This window comes from Bos mutus, chromosome 6 (assembly GCF_027580195.1).
Source record: "Bos mutus isolate GX-2022 chromosome 6, NWIPB_WYAK_1.1, whole genome shotgun sequence".
NCBI lineage: Eukaryota > Metazoa > Chordata > Mammalia > Artiodactyla > Bovidae > Bos > Bos mutus.
Window position 1 is genome coordinate 71,246,963 of NC_091622.1, and position 26,891 is coordinate 71,273,853.

A 26,891-nucleotide genomic window follows, 5' to 3' on the forward strand; every position below is an offset into this window, starting at 1 on the left:
CCAAGGAGGAGATCATTTCCCATCAAGTTTCATGTTGGTTGCCAAGACTGTTAGATTTCTTTATAGATACTAATGCGATTACCTTTTTTTTAAGTGTATTTTACTGAAGTACAGTTGATTTACAATGTTGTGTTAATTTCTGCTGTACAGCAAAGGGATTCAGTTAGACATATACATACATTCTTTTTCATTTTCTTTTCCACTATAGTTAAGCATAGGATATTGAATATAGCTCCCTGTGCATACAGTTGGACCTTGTTTATTCATTCTCTCTCTCTATATATATAGTTTGCATCTGCTAGTCCCAGACTCCCAACATACCCCTTCTCCCCTTTTCCTCCCCCTTGGCAGCCCCAAGTTTGTTCTCTGCATCTGTGAGTCTGTTTCTCTTTTGCAGATAAGTTCATTTGTGTCATGTTTTATAGTCCATATATAAGTGCTACACGGTATTTGTCCTTCTCTTTCTTCACTTAGTGTGATAATCTCTAGTTGCATCCATTTGTTGTAAATAGCATTATTTCTTTCTTTTTATGGCTGAGTAGTATTTCGATCAGAGAAGGCAGTGGCACCCCACTCCAGTACTCTTGCCTGGAAAATCCCACGGACAGAGGAGCCTGGAAGGCTGCAGTCCATGGGGTCGCTGAGGGTCGGACACGACTGGGCGACTTCACTTTCACTTTTCACTTCCATGCATTGGAGAAGGAAATGGCAGCCCACTCCAGTGTTCTTGCCTGGAGAATCCCAGGGACGGGGGAGCCTGGTGGGCTGCAGTCTATGGGGTCGCACAGAGTCGGACATGACTGAAGTGACTTAGCAGTATTTCAGTGTATATATGTACCATATCATCTTTATCCATTCATTTGTTGGTGGACATTTAGGTTGTTTCTATGTCTTGACTATTGAAATAGTGCTGCAGTGAACATTGGGGTGCATGTATCTTTTCATACTATAGTTTTGTCCAATACGTGCCCAGGAATGAGATTGCCAGATCATATAGCAACTCTGTTTTTAGTCTTTTGAGGAACCTCCATACTGTTTTTCATAGTGACTGCAGCAATTTAATGCAACTACTTTTTCATTGTAAATGAAAGTTTTTAATCGCTTGTCATTTTAGTTCTGCTTATTGAGCTATAAATTAATTAATACAACCATCCTAGTGTAGTATGTCAAGTCTTAATCCTTAAATTATCTCAGATCTTCATAATAAAAGTCTGGTATCACTTTTCTTCCATGTTTGTGGTCTTTATTTACATTTTATCCCCCTAAACAACACTTTAAACTAATTGAATGTATGATTAGCCTTCTATAGAACATTAAAAACATTTGAGACTATTTTTTAATTCCTTAGATGTAAAGAAAAGTGTACATCTATATGTTTTCATTTTTTATATAGTAATCAAGTAGTTCTGCATTCAAGGGAGAATATCAAGGCATGAAATTATTGCTGTAATTTGACTTAAGAGACATGTAGAGAGCATACTGCAGTTCTGTCACATCAGTTGAACTTCTTTTTCATTAAAATAAGGCCACCAGTATTTTCTACTTTTGAAACACTCTTAATTATTCTGTGTTTTCAGAATTGAAAACAGGAGCAGTCCCTGCTTTCCACCTCATGTGTTCTTAGAAACCACACTCAGGTATAGGTTGTATTTTTTCTCATATGTTATAAGGAATTAGTGTCAAATCACAGTTATGAATAATAGCACATTATTAAAGAAAAAGTGTAACTCTGAAACCCCCAAAGGCAATTTAAAAAGAAAAATCAAAACTCAAGACCACTGTCATCTTACAAAGTAGGAAGCTGAAACACATGCCGTTAAGTAGACATCCTGTACTTTCACGTATAGACCTAACGGATATAGAAGGGAAATTGCCAACTATGTTGTTTTTAATCCAGCTTCTTTTGGGAAGCAAATAAATTTTTGCTATAAATTGAATTTTCTGAACCATTTTCTACAGGTCACTTAGTTGATTTTTAATGGTGATTTTAGCTTTTTGTTTTGTTGAAATATAGATATCTATTATGTGTTTTTATTGCAGGAAAATCCTGAATTTGATTTACATTTTGAAAAAATATATAAATGGGTTGCCAGCAGCACTGCTGAAAAGAATGCATTTATTTCATGCATTTGGAAATTGAATCAGCGATATCTTCGGAAGAAAATTGATTTTGTCAATGTCAGCTCACAACTTTTGGAAGGTAAAGTTAAATAAAAGTGTATATGTAAAATAAAATATATCTGTAAGTGAATATATAATTTGGCATTCTTCAAAGTAATTAAAACTCTGAAAGATCTTTTTTAAAAAATAATTTTCCTTATTGCAGAAGTGATGCTTATTTGTTATAGAAAATTGATTCAGTCACTTAATAAACTTAATCCTGAAATATAACTACTGTTAACATTTTGTTAGATGTTCTTCTGGTCTTTTTTTCTATGCATATTTAAATACTTGTTTTTAAATAAATTTATGTTGTTACCTCCCATTCTTTTTCATATAATGTATCGTGAACATTTTCCTTATTAAACATTTACTCAATAGTATTTTTAATGGCACCATAGTATTCCATTGTATTAGATATTTTTTAAGTAGTCACTTTTTAAAAGTTTTCCAGTCTTTGCTTGTTTTAAACAACTCTGAGATGAATATCTTTATAGCTGTATTTTTGTGTAGTGTATTGGTGTAGTATTTAAGAATACAAGTCTGGAGTCAGACTGCCTGGATTCAAATCTTGGTTTTGTCCCTTACTATAGTTTTGTGACCTTGGTTTACTCTTTGTTTCAATTTCTCTTATCTCAGAAACAGAGATAATAGTATCAACTCCATAAGATTATTGTAGGGATTAAATTACTTAATATATGAACATGATGAGAACAATGCCAAAGCTGTAGTAAGTACTGTTGTATATTAGCGATTATTATTCTTTTATCCAGGGTAAAGTCCTTAGACATGAAGTAAATTAAGGTATTTTAGATCATACATCTTCAGGAATATTACTAGGGATTATTTTCTGTTATAAGACAAAAAATCTACTGTTATTGAAAATGTACAATGAGGTTTTTTTTAACTTGAAAATTTCTTTTATAAGGGCACACATGTTGTGAGAAGATGGTTCTGTGCGCCTTGCAGATACAATTTGTTGTATTCCTCATCTCAAAGAAAGTAATTGAAGTGGCAGCAGATGGACAGAGTTGTAGCCCCTCTTTACTAAGGGGAAAAAAAATAAGTAGATTTGTCCTAAGTTGTATATTAGCATTTAAAAATAGAATCTTCTGTTCTGTCAAGTTGAAATATCTGAAATTGCCAATATTCAACCGTTTTGACCTATAAAAATGTCAACTTCAGGTGCTTCAGACTGTTCTTTGGCTTAGCTACTGGCCTCTGTCCTTTCTCCATTTTGTTTTACTTAATTCCTTTGCTGTTCGGCCGCCTGTCTTTCTCTCCTTAAATGTAGTGTCCTTGTCCATCACTTATTAATTAGTGAGCCCGTTACTGGTTTCAGGCTTGATGCTTGGAACTGGCAGGGGCATCTCTCAGGCCCTGTGCTCCTCCCTACAGTGGGGCTGGCCTTGTGTCTGAGGCCTCAGGGCTTCCATCTCGCCAACATTCACCTCCGATGACCGTTAAGAAATTTATGGTAATTTTCCGAGCCTTGAATATTAGCTTAATGTGCTCTGACTGAAGTGAAAGTCATTTAGTTGTGTCCAACTCTTTGCAACCCCATGGACTATACAGTCCAGAATTCTCCAGGCCAGAATACTGAAGTGGTTAGCCGTTCACTTCTCCAGGGGATCTTGCCAACCCAGGGATTGAACCCAGGTCTCCCGCATTGCAGGCAGATTCTTTACTAGCTGAGCCACCAAGGAAGCCCAAGAATACTTAAGTGGGTAGCCTATCCCTTCTCCAGTGGATCTTGCTGACCCAGGAATCAAACTGGGGTCTCTGGCATTGCAGGCAGATTCTTTACCAGCTGAGCTATTTAATTTTTTTTTTTCAGCATTTCAGGATTGAACATTCTGGTCAGTGAATGATTCATAAGCTTTCTGTTCTGTTTTCAAATATTATATATATTTCAAGATGTTATTTATTGCCTAAAATATATTTTAAACCAGTATATTTTGTTCAGTCAACAATATGGGAAAATACATACCCTACCTGTATTTCTCTCATTGAGGAATAGCACCAAAATCAATAAGAGTATTGCTGTTTTTTGAGAATAAGGTGACTAGCTTTAAAAAAAGAAAAGACATTTAATTTTTTAGAGCCTTAAGCAAAGGTGTAGACATTTTTATAAACATTAACCTAATTGAGATCAATTTTAAGAATACTAAGATCCTTAAGGATCTCATTTTGAAAATCACTTTCTATAAATCAGTAACTATTGCTTTGTTTTAATGGAGTTTATATAGTAGCTTTATTAATAATTATAAACTAGTTTAATGTCTTACTGGACTTTAAAAACATGGCCACTAATTGGTTTTTTTTTTAAGTCTCTAAGCTTTGGGTTATGTTAGAAAACAAATGCGAAATTATCACCATTTCCTTTTAAGAGCTAAATAATCATTCAAGTAAGACTGTTCATTGCAGTAACAGCTTTAGTAGTTTTCGTTGGTGACAACTGAATGTTCATGCTGGTAACTGGGGCTTCTTGGTAGAATAATATTTTTAAAACAGAGCTTTGTTAACAGGTTAAGTCAGAAAATTTTGTTTGGCCTTTTCTTTTTCATTCTTACAGCCTGATTTTTTTTTTTTTAATCTTTGACTTGAATTCTTAAAAGCCAACTTGAACTGATATCTTGTGTGTGTTTTAAATTGGTTCCATCTTGTCCTTTCTAACAATTTTTATGACTAATCCATTGTGAGGGAGTGTCTGGGTAAAAGTTTTGGGTCTTGAGTGAAAATAACTAGACTAAATGCATGAGTCACAATTGACCTAAAAATAATCCCCAGGGAGTAATCTGTTTTCCAGTTTTCTCCTCCAAGGTCTCAGCAGTACTGTATGTTACTAAGAGAAAATAGAAAGATAAATGTATTTTTAGTCACTGTCAGAAAATGAATAAGAAAAATGAACTCTGGAAATTTAGCTTCTTATGAATATTTCCAGTTGGTAGTTGTATTTGCCACTGTCTTTTAAGCTTTAATTTAGCATGAAGTTCAAATGAGATGTGGGTAGTATTTTTAATATTTAAACCTGTGTACATTTCTACCCAGCTAATATTCTTTGCTTACTTTCCTCTGCTTTTTTCATACCTTTTACTCTCCAGAACTGCCTAAAGTTACAGAAGGTGCGTAACACCTTTTCTTCTTATTCTATTCCATATATTATATTCCATAATATTTTATTACTTGCCATTGTTCTTTACTATTGGTTGCATATTTTATGAAATTGTGTGCAGGGAAAGATGTATTACAACAAAATCCATATGGTAATAAAAATTAATGATAGTATTCATTATTGACTTCCAAAGAACTGTTTATGGAAGAGAAAATACTTCTGAAATAATTACGATCATTTAAAATATTTATTTATTTAAAATATTTACTTGTGTAAGGAGTGTATAGAATGATTTGGGCATTCCCTGCCCCTAGTGGCTAAAAGGCTGCACACAGGACACTAACATTTCCAGAGGGACTGTTTCGAAGGGCCAGGAGCTTGGTGATGCTGTCTAAGGAGCTTATATTTGTGTACTGCAATCTGTAATTTCCTGTACCAAAAGTTTCAGCCCCTCCTTTTTTTTCTGGTATGTTATCTAAACCTGCCTAATTAACATTCTTAAGAGTAAATCATTTTTACTTTGAATTAGGTGTATTTTGTTCAAGGACAAGTTAACATATGTCAAGTCATGCTGAATGAAGATTCTCATTTTCATACAAAATAATGAATATTTAAAACACTTGGAATTTGTGTTTTAAATGGTGTCCCATGAATTATTGAAAATCAGTAACTTTGTTTCGAGGTTTATTTAAGGGTAAAATTATTTTTTTCATTTTATGTCTCTTAACCTCAAGATTTATATAAAATCCCGTATGCTGAGTGTTCTTTCCAGAAAGTGAACTGAGACATTTATGTAGAAAACATCTCAGTTCTGACCTCATGGTCTTTTGTTTTGAAGCAGGAAGACAGTTGAAATTTTTGTAGTCTTACATGGCCATGTTGTTGTTCTTACTATAGAGATATTGAGAAAGTTTCTATTAGCTGATCCTTAGAAATTTTATAAATGCATGTGAAAATTTTTTAAAGAAAGAAATGGAAAGTTCAGTTAATATTTTCATTGCCCAAAATAAATTATGAATTGTAGATACATTTTTAAAATTTCAATTGAAAGTTATTTGGAGGAAAACACAAAACATAACAAAGACAAAAAGAACAAAAATAACGGAAGAAGATGTTACCTGGGAAAAAAAGGAAAGCAAATTGTTTCTCATGTGTCCTGAATTCATAAGCATTATTGTATTAGAGCAACAGTTACCTCAGGTAGGAAAACAAAAAGCTAGGTTTGTGCATGTGTTTCGTTTCTGGTTTTATATTTGTTTTATAGTTTAATTATGTTTTGGGAAAGTGTGACTAAGGCCTGTTTTAACACAAGTCAATAAATTAGACTGCATGCTTTTGTTATACTAGACATTATGTTAACGTAAGCAGTTCTTCATAAAAACAAGTCTTTTTTTCATATACTTTGAATCATTTTTTTCCTATTTTTCAGCCACTAAATGTGACCTGTGCTTATAACTGACCTTATGTAGAAGTACAATGCTGTTACCCTTCCTAGTTTTTTACTACTTTATTTTTAATTTTTACCCTCTTTTAAGAATCTGTTCCAAGTGGAGAAAATCAGAGTGTGACAGGAGGTGATGAAGAGGCAGTCGATGAATACCAAGAGTTAAATGCAAGAGAAGAGCAGGATATTGAAATAATGATGGAAGGCTGTGAATATGCAATTTCCAATGCCGAGGCCTTTGCAGAAAGGTTGTCCAGAGAGCTGCAGGTGCTAGATGGGGTAAGCCTCTGTTGTAACGTGTGACTAGTGATGTGTGGTGAACTGAGGAGACTGGTGATGTTCATATTCTACGGCCTCTGCGCTTAAGCCTGGATAGTGTGATTACTGCTGTTTTTCCCTGGAAGCGCATTACCAGCTGCCCTCCCTCCATCTTTCATTGTTCTTGTTCCAAAGACAGAACCATTTCTGTTAGGCCAGTGAAGGCAGTTAGCTGAGGTTCTGAATTTGGGGAGGTTCTTGATATGAAGTGATGGAAATAGAAAGTAGCCAACCTGAAACCACCCTGGGGGTTGAATCCCCTGCCTCTGAAACACTTCAGAATAGTTCAGGGCAAGAGAAAAGCATTTTTGTGGTTTGGGGGGAAAAAAATAGGTAAAAGTTAGAAAGAGAGAGAGTGAGCTGAAAGAAGTGAATCCTTTACCCAAAGAGAGCAAAATAGTGTAGTGAAAACAGGAGAACCAGGGCAAGAGGATGTTTGACTCCTCTGAACTACTTTGGAATAGATCCTGTTCATTTGTATGCAGGTATATGAGCTTGTATCTAAATGTACATCTTTAGGAAGTAAAAAGCTACAAGTGGCACCTCTCGTGAGAAAAATCTAAAATGAGAATGTTTTGGTGGGGGGTGGAGTGTGGTTTTGTTAGGCAAAGTATGCATTTAAGAAGAACTCTCAGAAAATAAGGAATGTTTTGAAGACTTTAAAGAGTGTTGGCATTTTATACAAGAAAGGTACAGAAGTTGTAAGGTTGAACTGAGGTCCAGAGATTACAATAGTCCAAGCTTACAAATTTGTAAAACTCTCAGGAAGTAAAGCCTAGAAGAGACTTCAAGATGTTGAAGTGAAAATTGTCCTGAATCAGTTCAAGTTCCAGCTCTGCTGTGTAAGATGTCAGTGGGTCTGAGCTCTGCTGCCTTTACAGTTGGGCTGCACCTACAAGTGAGTTATTATGAATAGTATATAAAATAACATGTGACATTTTAGCATCACTCATACAATGACATTATTTTAATTCTTTATCCAAATTTTTTCCCCATATCATGTTATATGCCTTCTTAATGTGGCTTTGTGGTTTGTGTTTTCTAGTTAATGTTGCATCTGTGTTCCAAGTCATCATATTACTTTGCAGTTTAATTTTGGATTTGAAAGCTTCCGTATTTCAGGGAATTCAGAATCAATAGTCAGAATCTTTAGAAAATATTAATAAGGGGTTGGTGGTTTGTTGCTGCTTTGGGGAAAGAAAGTAGTTGCAAATGAAAGAGAAAAGAAAGAATACTGTAAAAGGAGCTATCTTATGGCAATAGGCTCTTCCACATCCTATTAGTACAAATCATGCTACAGTTATAAATTAGTTCTATGTATCCATTAAAGACTGGCATGCTTCTGCTACCCTCTTAACTAAGGTAGTAAGACAGATGGTTATTATGCTTTTGTTTACCCACTCCAGTGTTCTTGCCTGGAGAATCCCAGGGACGGGAGCCTGGTGGGCTGCCGTCTATGGGGTCGCACAGAGTCGGACACAACTGAAGCAACTTAGCAACAGCAGCAGCATGCTTTTGTTTAGGGTTTTATGTAAATAGTGCAGATTATAGAAAATGTTTATAGTTGATAGAGCTAAAAGAAGTGTCAGAGATGGTATAACCTAATGCCAGTTAGTTTACAGAAATGAGAGTACACCATTACTGATGATACATCATGGGGCATACCCTAAATAGGCAGTATTGAGGTCTGGTCCCTAACCTCCATATAAGGGAAAGTGTGCTTCCCTGAAATACTATGTACAAAAGTGGAATGCAAACACAAAGTAGCAAATTAAAGTAGAGGTGTAGGTGTGTATGTCAACCTTTGTGGCTGCTGCTAAGTCATTCTGCTGTCAAAGAGATTAACGGATATTTCATTTAAAGCATATGAAGTATTACTTCTCTTTTTTAACTTTGTAGGCCAACATCCAGTCAATCATGGCCTCCGAAAAGCAAGTCAACATCTTAATGAAGTTACTGGATGAGGCTCTCAAGGAGGTGGATCAGATTGAATTGAAACTGAGCAGTTATGAGGAAATGCTCCAAAGTGTAAAAGAACAAATGGATCAGATCTCGGAAAGCAACCACCTAATTCATCTTAGTAACACTAATAATGTAAAACTCCTATCTGAGATTGAGTTCCTTGTGGTAAGCATGATTATAAACTATTAACAACAATTAAAAAAAAAAAACAACTAATGATCTCTAAAGCCCATTTGTAAATATTTTCTAATTTCCTTAGGAGAGCAAGATTTAAAAATACTGAAGTTTCAAAGACCCAGTAATAGGATTGAGTAGCATCTTACCTGTAAACTTCCTAAGAGTAAACAGACAAATGGTGTGTTTATTTACATTCCAGAACCACATGGACCTGGCCAAAGGTCATATAAAGGCACTTCAGGAAGGAGATCTTTCTTCTTCCAGGGGCATTGAGGCCTGCACCAACGCCGCAGATGCCCTGCTGCAGTGCATGAATGTGGCTCTTCGACCAGGTATGACCATAAAATCTGCCCAAGAACCTGGAACTAAGCTTCTGCCTTAGTGTAAAGCTGTTGGCAAGAAGTCCACAAGGCAAGTGGTTTAGGGTTAGATTATTAGCTATTGAAACAAGTTTCACTTACTATCAAACATAATTTATATTGGCACGAAGAACTTTTTAGTTTCAGTACCTTCTGATTGACCATCAGTGACTAAGTTAACACCAGGATTTTTCTTCAGTGCTGTTCACAGGACCTAGGACAAAGTAGATGCCATAAGGGTTTGCTAGACCAGCGGTTCCTAAACTTGAGCTTGCAGCAGGATCACCTAGAGGGCTTTTTAAGACACAAATTGCCAGGTGCCACCACAGAATCAGTAGGTCTGGTCGGAGGCCTTAGAATCTATGTTTCTGACTGTTCCCAAGTGATGCTGAGGCAGGACCACAGTGTGAGGATCGCTGAGTTACACTGTTTTTTCCCCCTTACCTTTCTTTTATAAACACATGAATAAACCAGTAAAACTTTGAGTTCTTCAAAACTGAAATATGGCTTCTGTTATAAATGTACTCATTAGACAACCAGGAGCTCTTTAACCCATTAAATAAGTTGTTACAATTTCAGGCCATGACATGCTTCTGGCAGTTGAACAGCAGCAGCAGCGTTTCAGTGATTTGCGAGAGAATTTTGCCCGGAGACTGGCCAGTCACCTCAACAATGTTTTTGTTCAACAGGTAATTTTATTTTATTATATTACTGTCATGTTCCTGTAGCTTAAAAAGAAATTGTCACGGAAGAAATTTTAATGTATTTAATTGGGAGCACAGTATGTTCCTTTATATATTTATTTGATTTTAATATTTTTAGATATATATGTATTTGCTCATAGATGTATTTGGAGCCTCAGTGGTCTCCTATGAAGACAGTTCCTTTTAGCTAAAATTCCCTAAGTTTTAAATAATTATGCTTACATATTACATATACCCCATTTAGACAATCTTGTTTACAAAAATAAGTCCAAACTTGTTATGTGTTTAATGTTTGGCCTGTTTTATTTTTCAATATTTTCAAGTGAGAACAGGGACTTGATTCCATGTTTTAAGTGTTTCATTGGCTCCATGTACTTATAAATATGAGAAAAATGACTAACTCAATTATAAATTCTAGTTGATTTAATCTTATATAAAACCTTTGTCTCTATTTTTATGTGGAAAGGGTGTTATAATTAAGGTTGTGGCAATGCTATAAATGTTACTATTAAGTATACCTTAGAAGGATTTGAATAGAAGGTGTTTTATTTAATAAATAATAAATTAGACAATATTTATCAAATAAATTAGGTGTAATAAATTAGATTTTGTGTATTTATCATCTCTTTAATAGGGATTTGGGGCAAAAAAAGAAAGTTGAGTGAAATTTTGTTCATCAGAAATTCTGTCTGAAATTCTAGGTTCTTATTTGTTTTCACTTTGTAGTATTCTGAAACAATTGTGTTTATTTTATCTCTGACTAGTTTACTCAGGCCCTCCTTCAGCTCTATAACAGGTCCTACTTTCTTTCGGTGCCTGTGAGTACATCAACTTTGGCTCCAGCTTCTCTGATTCTTTTTGTTTTTTTCCTGTGAAGTTTACTAAGCTTAATAGCAGCAGAATCTTTATAGTTATAATTTACTGATTTAAGCTACCTGTTAACCATATTTGTGGCAGTTTTTTTAATGTCCCATAACAGAAAGTTTATTTAGATGCAAAAGGCATTTAATCTCATTCTGCTTGCCTTTCTTTCTGTCGTTCTTTTATTCACTCACTCATTCCTTTATTTGGAAGTCATTTGCCCAGTGATTAAAGATGCATTCCAGACATTTCACTGGAACAGATGAGAGGCTGATTCTTTCCTCTAGTTGCTCATGGTCTAGAGAAGGGACACAAACAGACTGAGGGAGAGTATATATTATGGTGGTACCATGGGAGCATAAAGGAAGATCAGCTAACTAAGCGGGCAGGGGGGAAATGGGAAGACTCTCTTAACATTCCACTTGACTTAAAAAGCATGAGGAAAAAAGTAAACCTAGGAATTACATAAGAAATACTAACGCACATTTTTCTTACACTATTATTTCAATAATATCTATTTCTACACAACTCCCTAGTTTTTAAAAATAATCTTGTTGGCAGGGGTGTAGTCCACATTTGTAGATGGTACTGAAAATACCAGTCAGCAAGTGATAATCTTTTCTCCACCCTTAATTGTTATAACATGCTATTATTTGTGATTTTGCTTCCTTGCCTTATAAACTAATGGCTTTGTTTAAAATGACTGCTTCCCAGTTCTGAAAATCTAATATGCATTGTTACACGTGAGTAATGCATGTTAAAAACCAGAATGTTGCAACAACCTGGAATGTGCTGAAGAAGATGAAAGATGATGTCCCAAGTACAGAAAAGAGATTTTCTTTGTGTTAAATTTAATACTTCGTGTCACCTAGCAAAGAGTTGGGAAACAAGGGTATTTCTATTCCTGGTTGTGGGGCACACTGTCCGGGAAGATTTGATTACCTCATTGTGTCACATGTCTTTGTCTGTCATCAAATTTTGATTGTGTGTCTGACTTGTGTGTCACATGGTGTGACAGTACTCACTGTCCTCCATATGTAAGAATAAGAAATGGTTCCTACCCTCAAGATGCTTGTGTGGATGTGTTAAAAGGAATGTACTTAAAACTCTACAGCAGTGTGTACGGGATACCTTGGAGACACCACAGTAAAGTGAATATGTCAGTAAAGCAAGTCACATAAATTTGTTGGTTTCCCAGTGCATAGAAGAGTTATGTTTACACAGTATTGTAGCCTGTTGTGTGCGATATCATTATGTCTAACAAAAGAATGTACACACTTATTTAAAAAATACTAAAAATTGCTAACCACCATCTGAGCCTACCATCTGAGTCATAATCTTTTTGCTGGTATAGGGTCTTTCCTCAATGTTGATGGTGCTGGGGGACCAAGGGAGTGATTACTGAAGATTGGGGTGGCTATGGCAATTTTTTAAAATAAGACAACAGTGAAGTTTGCTGTAATGATCAACTTTTCCTTTCTCAGACAGTTTCTGTATAGTATGCAATGCTGTTTGATAGCATTTTACCCACAGTAGAACTTCTTTCAGAATTGGCGTCAGTCTTCTCAAATCCTGCCACTTGCTTTATCAACTAAGTTTATATATTACTTATAGACTAAATCCTTTGTTGTCATTTCAGTAGCCTTCACAGCATCTTCACCAGGAGTAGATTCTATTTCAAGAGACCAGTTTCTTTGTTCATCCATAAGAAGCTACTTCTCATCCATTAAAAAATCTGTTAAATGAGATTATAACAGTTCAGTCACATCTTTAGACTCCACTTCTAATTGGAGTCTCCAATTAGAGAACTCCACTGGTTCTCCTGCTTTCTACCACATCTATAGTTACTTCCTGTACTGAAGTCTTAAACCTCAAAGTCATTCATGAGGGTTGGAATCAGCTTCTTCCAAAACTCCTGTTAATGTTCATTTTGACCTCTTCTCATGAATCACAGTGTTCTTAATGGCATCTAGAATGGCCAGTCCTTTTCAAAAGGTTTTCACTTATCGTTACTAATTTATTTATCTATAATAAGAAATTTTAAACAATGTCTTAATTTTTAAAGTATATAAAGAGTCAAATTCTTAGCACAACTGAGTTCTAGGATAGTTATCTATATTATTGATTGAATTAAGCAATTTATGTATTTGATTTTCCTTCTTCCTATATATATTTTGGAACCAGTTTCTCTAAAATCTTTCTGTTAACACTAACAATATTTAATATATCTTAATAGTCTGAAGGTAATGATGTTCTTTATATCAGTGAATTTTCAGATGATGGTGATCTGAAAATGCTACTTGAAGTAGAAAGCTTCGAATAATAATATATGTAAAAGAGCTTTGTTAAACTGTAAAATTCTTTATAAATTTTGATTCTTCCATTTTGCAGAAGAGGTGAAGGTTTTTAATTGAAGAGCTTTCCTGACATTAAATAATATAACTTAACATGCAGTGACCTGAGTAAACACCTATTGAAGAACATAAACCATGATTTTGAGTCTTGAATCATTGAAAAAATTAATGAGGAAGAGTGGGATAATGGAAATATATCTAATATTATTATTAATAAGGGCAGAATATTTGAAAAACATTTATCAGCAATAATAAGTTTGTCAAATACTCCTTCCTTTTAGTCAGTGTAACTTAGTTAAGACACAATTTGGAGACATTAGCAGACTTAAAACTAATCTCTATCTGTGTACAGTATCTAATATCTGTGATTCAGTGGAATCTCAGTCATCCTGATGTGGCAAACATTTCTGAAATGTAATGTTTGTATTGACCTTCAGCAATTTTTGAGTCTGGTTAAAATGATTTTGTTTGGCATGTTTTTAAAAGAAAACAAGTGAGACTCACGTGACTAAGGTTCAGATTCTAGCCTTCCTCCTGTGTGACCTGTGTAAATCACTTAACTCTTTGAATTTCAGTTTGTTCTATTGGATAAACTGATCTACTGGATCCATATACTCTAAAACAAAGTCAGGATGCATCGTCTGTCTCAGGCTGTTTGAAAACTTACTAATTTATATAAGTCATGTCAAGGATTAAAAACAAAATTATATAGTTGCTTGTTTAGCAAATTAATGGAAAAATTAAAATTACATTAATATTAGGGATTATCCTGGAAAGGGCTTCCCAGGTGGCTCAGTGGTAAAGAATCCACCTGCAGTGCAGAAGACATAGGTTCGGTCCCTGGGTGGGGAAGATCCCCTGGAGGAGGAAATGGCAACCTACACCAGTATTCTTGCTGGGAAATCCCATGGACAAGAGGAGCCTGGCAGGCTTACAGTCTATAGGGTTCTCAAAGAATAGGACATGACCCAGCAACTGAGCACCAAGCGCTATCCTGGAAGGCCCAGGAAACAGTCATCTATAGTCCTTCCTAGTTCTGAAATTCTGTATCCTGTGTATTTTCATCTGCTGTTTTAAATATTGTAGACTCTAATGGAAATATCATAGATGTAGACAATTTGTTCTGAATGACTTCCCCTGTTTGGTGTGTGTTTCTTAGTAACAGTTTATATCATGATATTTATTTGCTTAGTAAATTGTAAAATGATAGGGGAGAGGTAAACTTAATTAAAACATTCATTCTTAGCTACTTTAAAAGATAAAATGAGTCGATTTATCAGAGAGTCATTCTTGTGTGTTTATGACTGTTTTATGGTGGTGGTGTTCAGTTTGTATACACACATGATAAAGACAAGTAAGTACTCAGTTCTTCTATTTCTATGTTGTTTTTGCTTGGCCATGCTTGATCATTATTAAGGATGTTTAGTTACAACAATGTTTCTTTATACTGTCAGTGATATTTATGTACTTATTTATTCACTCTAGGGTCATGATCAGAGTTCAACTCTTGCTCAGCACTCTGTTGAACTGACTTTACCTAATCATCATCCATTTCATAGAGACTTACTGCGATATGCCAAGCTGATGGAGTGGCTAAAGAGTACCGATTATCGAAAATATGAGGGACTAACAAAGGTATGGATTTGACGTCAGTTACTCACTGAGTATAGAGCATTATCTTTTAGAATCGAGAGGTCATGTGTTCAGTTCCGCAAGTGACATGAAACACTGTTGTATATTCTTAGAAAAGCAGCAAGTAGTTGAATTTCTGAGCGCTCATTAGCTAGGGAGAACATTTATTTTATTTACTTGAATGGAGAATAGCTATATTTTGAACTTCAATATAGTATTAGGCCATACTGCAGCTTGAAGCATCATTCAGTTTAAATAATTATTTCCTGAGTTTCTTTATGTGCAATATAAAAACTAGAGAGTATGAAGATATTTTCAGTGAGGCATTTGCTTTCTAAGAATCTGTAATCTATTCTTTTAAGCACGTGCAGTATGCCTCTTTATTAAACAAACACTCCACTGTTCCAGGCACATAGAAACATAGGTATTTCTGTTCCTGACTGTGGAACACACTAGCTGGAAAAATTGGATTATCATATTATGGTACATCTCTTTGTCAGTCACCAGATTTTCACTGTGTGCCTCTTTTGTACTCACTGTAATCCATATGTAAGAATAAGAAGTGGCTCCCACATATGCTCCTACTTCCAGAGAGCATCAGGTCTGCCAGGGAAGAACAATTATACTTAAAACAGCTGGCCATAGTTAAGTGCTAAACTGGAAATGAGTTTAAATGTATGGCAGTTTAGAGAAAGGAAATTCATGACCCGAAGCCACAGGAGAAAACTTCATAGAAAACATTGGATTTGACCCTTTTCCCAGGACTTTAAGAAGGCCAGGCTGACTGAAGCTGAAATTCCATATTCTAGAAGAATGAGAAGTTAGGTTAAAAAATCTGAGCTGTGAGTCCTAACAGCATTCTTCACACATAGGAAAAGACTTGATAGGGGAAACTAATTAAGAACCTAATATAATAATGAACTGAAATGAAATCTTGAATGAGGAAGATGATAATAGGAATAGAGATTATAAATCACAAGAGAGAATCCAAAAACAAGGGACAGGACGGTGCCAGACTTGTGAGACGTAGAGGTTAGAACAGTGATAAATACCACTTGGGCTTCCCAGGTGGCGCAATGATTAAAAAAAATCCACCTGTCAATGTAGGAGATGCAGGTTTGATCCCTGGGTTGGAAAGATCCCCTGGAGAAGGAAATGGCAACCGACTCCAGTATTCTTGCCTGGAGAATCCCATGGACGGAGGAGCCTGGTGGCCACAGTCTACTGGGTCACAAAGAGTTGGACATGACTGAGTGACTGAGCACACACATACACACAGATGTCTGCAGTTGGACAAGAGAAGAGTCATTCATACATTCACTTAGCAAATGAATTGAGCATCTATTGTGTGCTAACACTGTTGTATGCGCTAAAGATAACAGCACTGAAGAAAATAGGCGAACGCTTGACTGTTGAGAGTACGTATTCTAGTGGAGAAGGGCCAACACAAAAGGCAGTTTGTAGTCTGCTGGAAGGTACTGCTGAGAGCTCTAGAGAAAATAAAGCAGGGAATGCTGGGACATCAGAAAGGTTGCAGTTTCAAAAAGGATGGTCAGAGAAGGCAACATTTGAGGACACATTTTAAAGGTAAGCAGGGGTGAGCAGTGGGAATTACCGAGGAAAGCTTTCCCAGCACAGCACAAGTGCCCCAAGGCAAGAGCAACCTGGAGCACTGGAGGAGCAACCAGGAGGCCGTTGTGGAGGGAGCACAGTGAGCCAAGTTCAGGATTAGAAGGGCGGGCGTGAGAGGTGAGGTGGGCAGGGCAGATCTGGAAGGCACTGTGCACCATTGTTAAGAATTTGGTTTTTACTTTCAGAGAGATGAGAGGGGGAGGGTGTTGATGGGCTTTGAGTAGCAGAATGACATGATCTCACTCATTTATATAAATGGCCATTGTAGCAGGAACCCATGGGTTCAGTACTCTACTGTTGTGTTGTATTCTGATTTGTTTTGAGTCAGCAGAATTCTGATTTGGAGATAGCTTACAGAATAATATTTGTGTGACTGGAATCTTTGCCTTCTGAAGTTTTAAGGATTAATACTGTATTTTGAATAATTAAATATTGTTACATCTTAAGAGTTTTGTGCCAACAAGCGCTTTGTCCCCTAGTGAATATTCAAATGAGTAAAATAATCAATAAGCTTTTTGCCTGATTGTGTTCTCAGTGAATATTATTGCCCTATCTTTATATATATATGTATCATTCATGAATGTAATATAAAGTGAAGAAGCAAGACAGTAGCCAATCTAGCACTGAATTATGGAATCATTCTCTGCTCACAGTATATTTTAAATTGACAATATTGATGTGCTTTTTTAAATGAAATTATCTTATTTCCAAGGAATCTTACTTTATCTTGTGGTTGAACTTGTGACAGACCATGCAGTTTTATGCCTGATACTCTAATTTGGTTGCTCAAGTGTTTTCAAAAATAGGAATTTTATTAATATGACAAAGAAAGGAATGAAAGGAAATGGAAAGAAAGGAATGAAAAAAGGAACCTGACAAATCAGTGTTTCTTTGGTAAGAAATAGTAATTAAATCCAGATACTGTTTATACATCATACTTCCCAGGTAGTGTGCTAGTGGTAAATAACTCACCTGCCCGCACAGGAGACATAGGAGACCCAGGTTCAGTCCCTGGTTCGGGACGGTCCCCTTGAGAAGGAAATGGCAACCCACTCCAATATTCTTGCCCGGAGAATTCCATGGACAGAGGAGCCTGGTGAGCTATATAGTCCATAGGGTTGCAGAGAGTTGAACCCAGTTGAAGTGACTTACACTCACCTTTGTACTTGGTTAGTTGTACCCAGCTCACACTTTTTGGCAGGACTAGGAAAAGCTTGTCTTCATTTCTTTAGGGATAAGAATAACTAGGCTCTGCCCCAACTCTACTTATGGCTGAATCTAAGCAAACCCCTGATCTGGGGTATATGTAATTAGAGCCTAAGGAAAATACAGGTGTGTTGGACATGTAATGAGCTTGGCTGCCCAGAATCCCTTCTCCCTAGCTGGGGCTCTGAATTATGCATGTAGAGCGGTTGATCAGGTCCATCCATGTTTAGGTAGGAACGATCTTTCCTCTCCTAATAGTCCCCTGCGGCCAACAGTCTTGAAGACTGCTCAGACATCGTCTCTCAGCCTCAGTCCTATATTTGTAAATATAGAAAATAAAACATGGTGTTATCCGTAAGACTCTACAGTGAGCACAAAGTAAAGTTGGAAATACTGCCTGAGATAACAGTATTTAAACTCAAGATAGTTGGATTTTAAGTTAGGTGCTGTATACAGGGTGCTAAGAAAAATACGTACAGTGAGAAACATCTTTCTGAATTTAGTAAATGAATGAACTGAGAGTCACACCTGTCTGTGGCCTTTCCCACCCCTGAGTTCTGTTGAGAACCTGGGGGAAGGTATTCAGTCATTTGAATTGTATTGAAAAAGAAGGTGATTTTCGGTAGTCTGCTCAAATCACTGTTTTCAAAATAGCAAAATAGCTGTTTTGAGACTGTTTAAATTGCTTGGGTAGTAGTGTGCATTTAATTTGGGTATTGGAATGCAGTCTGTTATATTGAGTGAGTTGAGTAGAAATCTAATGATTTTATGAATTATAGGTTGATCAGTCATTTACATTGATTTCCAGTGATCAGTGTTTTTGTGAGAATTTAAAATTCAAAGAATGAGATGCAGAAAAAGTGAAATAGGAATAATTTTAGGGTCTGTTTAACTTTAGATTTGCTTTTGAAGTTACACACAAAGAACACAGGAAAAAATTTCCTATTTAACTTTACTTACGGAGAATCTGTGGGAAATGTATGTGGCATACAAATTGGAATAAGCAGGCTTTATATTATGTTTCATCCAAAAATTTTTTATAAGGACATATCTATCTATAAAATATCTAAATATATCTAATATATATTTATATATTTATAAAATATCTTAAAAATCAATGATGAACTATGAATCAGTATACAGATAATTTAAATGATATACCTTTGAAAGTTACATCTGATGTTTAAAGCAAAGTAAACTGTTCTAAAACTGGATGTGTTTGAAATTGAAGTGTAGATTCCGTGATAAATTTAAAAGAATAACTAGGCATAGAAGTTTTTCTGCTGTGGATTTATTTAAATTTAGTGAAACTCTACATAAGGCATTTAACATAGGATTTGGAAAAATACATGGTCTCCCACTGTTGAATCTTTTGTAAGGGTATAAAATATTTTTGTATGACAGTAAGCATATATGATGAGGGAATGAGTTTGCCTATTAAATAATAGATGTTTTCATTTGAACTAGAATAAATTTTGTTTTTTAAAAATAAATTATTTGATTATGAAAACTGTAAGATGTAGTAATTAAATTCTTATGAAAGTAACCTATTTTGGGTTAATTTAATACCCCATGCTGGCAAGGTATGGTAAAACTCAGTGTACTGCTTCAATGTCATTGATACTGTCTGTTGGTATAATAATTTTTAAAACAGCATGGCAACATGGAGGAAGAGTTAAAAGATCCCTTACTCTTTGGCACTGTAATTTTACCCTTAGGAAATTATTCCAAGGAAGCAGTTCATTAGAGATGAAAAGCTTATTGTAACATTGTCCATCACAGCAAAACATCGAAACCACTTAAGTAGTCTATATTAGGAGGATGGTTTACTAAATTGAGAACATCAACAGAGCGTAATACTGTGCAGTCATTAGTGTATGACACTGGAAAAGCCTGATTGTGCTGACCCAAATACCCTATATAGTATGAATGCAGCTATATTTAAAATACATGAAAGGTAATGTGTAAATTACCATTGGATCATTGAAAAAACAAGAGAGTTCAGAAAAACATCTAATGCTGCTTTATTGACTACGCCAAAGCCTTTGACTGTGTGGCTCACCACAAACTGTGGAAAATTCTTCAAGAGATAGGAATAGCAGACCACCTTATTTGCCTCCTGAGAAATCTGTATGCAGGTCAAGAAGCAACAGTTAGAACTGGACATGGAACGACAGACTGGTTCCAAATCAGGAAAGGAGTATGTCAAGGTTGTATATTGTCACCCAGCTTATTTAACTTATATGCAGAGTACATCATGTAAAATGCCGGGCTGGATGAAACACAAGCTGGAATCAGGATTGCTGGGAGAAATATCAATAACCTCAGATATGCAGATGACACCATCCTTATGGCAGAAAGCAAAGAAAAACTAAAGAGCCTCTTGATGAACGTGAAAGAAGAGAGTGAAAAATTTGGCTTAAAACTCAATATTCAGAAAACTAAGATCGTGGCATCCAGTCCCATCACTTCATGGCAAATAGATGGGGAGACAGTGGAAACAGTGAGAGACTTTATTTTTGGGGGGGCTCTAAAATCACTCCAGATGGTGACTGCAGCCATGAAATTAAAAGAGGCTTGCTCCTTGAGAGAAAAGCTATGACCAACCTAGACAGCCTATTAAAAAACTGAGACATTACTTTGCCAACAAAGGTCCATCTAGTCAAAGGTATGGTTTTTCCAATAGTCGTGTACAGATGTGAGAATTGGACTATAAAGAAAGCTGATCACCAAAGAATTGATGCTTTTGAAGTGTGGTGTTGGAGAAGACTCTTGAGAGTCCCTTGGACAGCAAGTAGATCCAACCAGTCAATCCTAAAGGAAATCAGTCCTGAATATTCATCAGAAGGACTGATGCTAAAACTGAAACTCCCAATATTTTGGCCACCTGATGCGAAGAAGTGACTCACTGGAAAAGACCCTGATGCTGGGAAAGATTGAAGGTGGGAGGAGAAGGGGACGACGGAAGATGAGATGGTTGGATGGCCTCACCAACTCAATGGACATGAATTTGAGCAGGCTTTGGGAGTTGGTGATGGACAGGGAAGCCTGGCGTGCTGCAGTCCATGGGGTTGCAAAGAGTTGGACATGACTGAGCAATTGAACTGAACTGAATGTATAAAAGTGAAAATGTGAGTTTGATTATTCAACTTCATATTTTTATAAATTGTTAATATTATGATGCCAGTTCAGTTTTTTAAAAGATGGAAAATAGCCTTCTTATGTCCTCTGAAATGCATCAAATATTTTAAGACCACAAATTCAAAATAAGCACAAAGGATATGGGGGGATTGAGAAATGGAAATTGTCATATTTGTTTTATTAATGAGTATGTGTTGTTTTCACTTTTAAGAATTACATGGATTATTTATCACGACTCTATGAGAGAGAAATTAAAGATTTCTTTGAAGTTGCAAAGATCAAGATGACTGGCACAACTAAAGAAAGCAAGAAGTTTGGTAAGCTTAGGCATCTCAGTCCCCTTGTTTGTTTTCTATTCTATTAAAAATTGCTTTATTTGTGACAAATAATTTTAAGACTTTTTAGACAAGATGGAAGGAGATACAATAGAATTAGTAAAAGAATAAATCTAATGCATTGGTTTATAGGTTTTTCATGGAAAAAGTATGTCTCTAAATAGTTACTTTTACTGATTAAAATTCTGCAGTATGTGAATTTGACAGCAATTGTAAATACATGCCATGTCTCATAAAAGTACAGTGCACCTCATATCCGCAGATGCGGAACCCGTAAATGTGGAGGACCACCTATGGGACTTGAGCGTCCATGGATCTTGATATCCACGACAGGTGCTGGAACCAACCCTGCACAGATACCAGGGACAACTGTATATAGTCACAGAAGAAGCAGTTGGCCAGAAAATGAAGTGCAGTCTGGTAGAGAAAGTACTAGATTAAGAGACATATGTTGAAAGTTCAGTTTCTGATTTCCTAAAAGACCTTTTATAACAGTTGGAGGCAAGTCTGTGATCTCTTAAGTCATTGCACTCCACAAGGAGGTGAAAGTGATTCCTAGCTTCTTACTTCTCACTGGCTATTTTGAATCAAAAAGAAAGTTTCTAAGTGTTTTCTCCCCTGTGAAGGGGCTATACAAATGTCACCAAAGTTTCTCCTGTAATTATACTTTATTTTTCTGAAGAGTTATTTTTGAAACAAGAAGTTTTTTTGTTGCTTCTAAATATGTTAAATAAACAAAAAACTTGATTTAAAAGGATAACCAGTGAAAGTATCAAGTTGCAAGGAAATGATTTGCCGAGGCCACATTCTGCTCTTGCATGTACCCATCTCTGGACTTCTTTTTGGATGGAGTTCTGTGCCTATTGGAGTCAAAACCTGGCCTTAAAGGGCTACAGTGTGTCCTCTGTGTCTGCATAGTTCCCCTTTAGAACCATGAGTTTAGCATTTGCTTGTTGAAAGGAGCCTGTGCCCTGATTGAAATTGATAGTTCATCTTTCCATTCTTTTCTTTAGGACAAAGAAGACTATCTTTAGTAGTGGGTAATTATTTTGTGATTCACTGGTTTGTGGTTTTTTTTTTTTAATACAACACTAATATATTGGTGATACTAGTTCAGATTTTTTAAATGGTTTGAATCTGTGTATTATACTTTGGTAAAGATACTGATAAAAATATTGGGACAATAGGCTTTTGGAAACAGAAATGCTAACTCATCCTAAAGGTTAATTGTTCTTAAACAGTGTGTTTATATCCTTGTTAATGTTTCACCATGGATATGTTAAATCAATTTTTCTTTTTAGTAAACAACATATTAATACAGTTACGTGTTTAATGTTTTCATTTAGTATATTTGTCATCACTTGTTACTGCAATAAAAGGGAAATCTTTCTAAAACTACCTCCTTGGGAGGTTATTAATGGCCACTATCATAATATTAATTTATCAAGCCTAAGATTCTCATTGAGATAAATGACATAATTGAAATATAATTTAAATCAAGTACAATAGTATCTTAATGGTATCATTGCATTAACCTAAAACCTTGATTTTTTTTCTTATCCCTTGAAGTTCTTAAATTATCTTGTTAAAAAAATTTTAATTAACCTAAGACAAGTTTAGAAGATACTTTTAAAACAGGGTTAAAATTACATCTCTTGTATGTATCTATTAAGCAATAAGGAATAGGAGAGTAACCAAAAAATTACAGTTTCTATTACTTTGATGTTATCAGTTACAAGAAAAGAAAAACTAAATAATAAACAGAATTCAGAGGATAAAAACTATTTTGTTCATCTTTGAAAATGTAACTTGTTGGTCAACATTTAAAAATAAATTTCAAGTAAATACAAATGACTTCAGAAGTTCTAAATAGGTAGAATGTAAACTTTTTAAAGATACCTTTTCAAGGATTCAAATTATGTTTAAATCAGTTCTTAATAGTAATTACAATTAAAAGGGAAACCTAAAATTTGGGGAAGATAACTTTTCAGTGGATCAAAATTAAGTAATTATGAATAAAATTTAAATTTGTTTTGTTTTTTCCTTGCTCTGAAAACGCTGCATCGTAGATACTAATAAGAATAGAAAGTCAGATTGAATGTGTTTTACAAAAGGAAATTGTGTAGACAAAATATAATCGTAGAGATTTAGGGGAATTCTCTCTTTTTGAACCATTCTTTACTCAAGTCTTTAACATTTACTTAGTTCAGATAATTTAAAATAATGTTAAAATGCCAGTAAACTACTTTTTCTTTGTGGTAAGGTTTTTATAAAGTCTTTGCCTTTTTTAGATCTGAAGGTTTACCCTGATATCTTCAGAGGTGTGAGATTGTCCCCCCAAGATTGATACTTTGGTGTTTTTTCTTTTGTGCTCCTCAGATGTACTTAATGAAAAGACAGGCAAAGGATATTTAGTAATAATTTTTTAAATCGCTCATTTTTTTCTTTCTACTACTAAGATAAGACACACATGTGTTAGTTGAGCCCATTTACATAATAACTTCCTTATCTTTATTAACCCAAAACTTAAAAAATGATATGCCAGAAACTTTTTTTTTCAGTGTTTCTCCACTAAATTAAGAAATCTTGTTGATTCCAAAGAGAGTCTTGAACACAAGACTAAATTCAGTCCTGACTGGAAGATTCATTCAGTAAATATTTATTAATTACCTATTATATGATAAGCCGGAGAAGGCAATGGCACCCCACTCCAGTATTCTTGCCTGGAAAATCCCATGGATGGAGGAGCCTGGTAGGCTGCAGTCCATGGGGTCTCTACGAGTCGGACACGACTGAGGACTTCACTTTCACTTTTCACTTTCATGCATTGGAGAGGAAAATGGCAACCCACTCCAGTGTTCTTGCCTGGAGAATCCCAGGGACGGGGGAGGCTGGTGGGCTGCTGTCTATGGGGTCACACAGAGTCGGACACAACTGAAGTGACTTAGCATAGCATAGCATTATATGATAAGCACTGCTCGGTACTGAGAATGCAGCATAAGCAAAGACCCTACCCTCTTGATGCTTATACTCTAGCAGAAATTGTTTAAGGATATTTAAAATTTATTGGAATATTGTTACTTCTTGCTGATAAATAATACAGACTTTTTTATGAGTCCAAATAGGGCACTAGTAGTATTTATTAACTACTTTAAAAAAGAAAAATATATGCAGCATTAGGCTTTGCTCTGAAACTGGTGAGCTTAGTAGAGTGACACCTTAAGGCCACCAGAAGGTACTGTTCAGATTGACCAGCTAGTGGCTCCAGCGCATCCCTCCCTACTGGTCGCTGTAATGTCCAGCCTTATCATTTCATATTCCTTTAAACTTCAGGCAGACAAGGCTGGGAAGATTTACATGTTTTTTGCTGTGGCAAATTAGTAGTTTATACTCGAGCTTTTGCCTAGCGATAGCAGCTATCACTATCCCTGTTTGGCAGGAGTTGACACATTGTTTTCTATTTCTTAAATATTTCTAGAGTTATATTCATTAATTTTCTGTTTTATTCTGTAATTTCTTTCTTTGCCTTTCAAATTAGCTTCTCATTTGGGTTTAGAATGTTTCACAAGATGATCTCTACAATTGATCTAACAAATACTAAAGAGAGGTTTTAGATAAAGGAAATACCAGATGACTCTGAAAGAGCTCCAGTTCCCACATTAGACCTGTTGGCTCAGCTTTACCCTTCTACCTACCCATCTCCCAATAATTAGTATTTTGATACATATGTTTTATTCTGTGTTCACAGAGCCAGTTAAGTTACTAAATAGTTTAGCTTATTATCCTAAAATGGTTTTAAAACCCCACTCATAATTTTTTTATCAGAGGGAGTATAAAATTATTTAGTACAGTGGAGATTCCTTCCAAGAGCTTTCAGTGAATACAGGATTGTTAATGCATTTAATGTTTAAATGTGCAACTTCATTCTACTAAATTTTCACTGTATTAAATTATTTACTTGAACTCTGTTTTCTTCAGAAATCAGAACTTGCAAGTATAGTCTTTAAATTTAAGTACATCAGCTTAGGAGATTTAAAAACATCATTTAAAAGTGTGGGGGAGGTTTACAAATGTAGATATTTTTACCTGAATATTTGCATAAAATAGTACATTAAAAGACTAGTAAAGTCTTTTCTCTCATGTAATTTCTCAAGCAGTAGCTGACCAACTAAACATACGTTGCATCTCTCGTTACTTGATGCTCATGGTTCTTTGCATGTGTCTTTTAAACTAGAGCTTTAACTTCCTCTTGTGCATGGTTTGTGCAAATTGCAGTTTATTAACTTGTCTTTGTCTTTGATGCTTGCAACCTAATCCATCACAGCTACACTGCCTCGAAAAGAAAGTGCTGTCAAACAGGAAACAGAGAGTGAGTATGCTTAGTGTATTAGTAGGTATTCTCAATGCATGTTTGTTTAATGTCTAGAAATTAGTTACTTATCTTGAAAAAAGTTACACCAGAAATATTGATTGCTCTGGGTTGCCAGGTATTGATGAAAGAAAACCAACAGAAAGGAAGTGGTATGACTACATCCAAGAAATATGTAATATGGTTAAACATGTATGGTGGGTAGTCAGAAATTTATATAAAGTCTTAACCATTATACTTTTGTTTTCAGGCTGTGTTTAGAAACTATAAAATTTCTTGTATGTGTGGTCAGATTTTGCATAATGAAGCCAAAGTTTGTCTCTAACTAACTATATATCATATTTTTTATCACTTATTTTATTATTTGTCCCTTCTGACCATTAGCAAATAATACAGGTTAGCTGAGAAATAGTCAAGAAGAATAAAAATGTTTTACTGTTTAAATTTAATTCTGAATAAAAATATCACATTTGCTTGTAAAAATAAAATCCTTTAATTATTTGATGTATGTAGGATATTGTCCAGACATATTGTTCTCATTTTTCCTCATGGCTATTATGGATACCTGTGTTTATACCTAAACTCAGATGTCCCTTATTAATATAGTTAATACCGTATGTGTTATATTTTAGTTGTATTTTAAATACAACAAATATTCAGGGTTTTTTTTTTTTTTTTTTCTTTTCATTTTGTTTAGTTTTTAAAAGAACTTTAATCAGTTCACTTGCTGAAAAAACAAGTGTCTGAGTTCAGGAATGTATTGAGTCATGTGTAATTGACATTTTTAGTAGGGCAAAAATAATTGAGTGTTGGTAGTTTCATATGGTTCAGCCTAATATGTTGATTTAATGTAGAGGCAAATAACATTGGAATATGGCAGTTTTTTTCTAGAAATACAATCATCATGTTAGCTAGTATTCTAGGGGATCAGTGACTTTCATCCATAGTCATATCTTCTGAGTGGAAAAGAAATCCTCATCTACTTTAGAAAAATCATCAGGCAACTGTAATGAGACTGGGCAGGGTACAGTGTGATCTTTAAGATCCCTTTCAGTCTTATTCTGTGATTCTGTATGATTTCACCTATCTTTACATATGCTCAGAAGTAGAACACAAATCTTA

At 35.2% G+C, this 26,891-nt stretch overlaps 1 protein-coding gene across 5 annotated transcripts in view; it reads left to right on the forward strand.

Moving 5' to 3' along the window:
• Positions 1-26,891, forward strand: part of EXOC1 (exocyst complex component 1) — a 52,875-nt gene that overhangs the window by 11,032 nt on the left and 14,952 nt on the right. The window contains exons 4-12 of one of the 5 annotated variants that reach the window (XM_070372436.1): positions 2,041-2,200; positions 6,811-6,998; positions 8,937-9,164; positions 9,376-9,508; positions 10,115-10,224; positions 11,004-11,057; positions 14,940-15,089; positions 21,277-21,382; positions 22,414-22,440. In XM_070372436.1, coding sequence (XP_070228537.1) covers positions 2,041-2,200; positions 6,811-6,998; positions 8,937-9,164; positions 9,376-9,508; positions 10,115-10,224; positions 11,004-11,057; positions 14,940-15,089; positions 21,277-21,382; positions 22,414-22,440 — 1,156 coding nt within the window. Of the gene's footprint in view, positions 1-2,040; positions 2,201-6,810; positions 6,999-8,936; positions 9,165-9,375; positions 9,509-10,114; positions 10,225-11,003; positions 11,058-14,939; positions 15,090-21,276; positions 21,383-22,413; positions 22,441-25,724; positions 25,770-26,891 lie in introns of all 5 variants that reach the window. The other 4 variants (XM_070372435.1, XM_070372437.1, XM_005899050.3 and 1 more) reach the window with 4 other exon arrangements.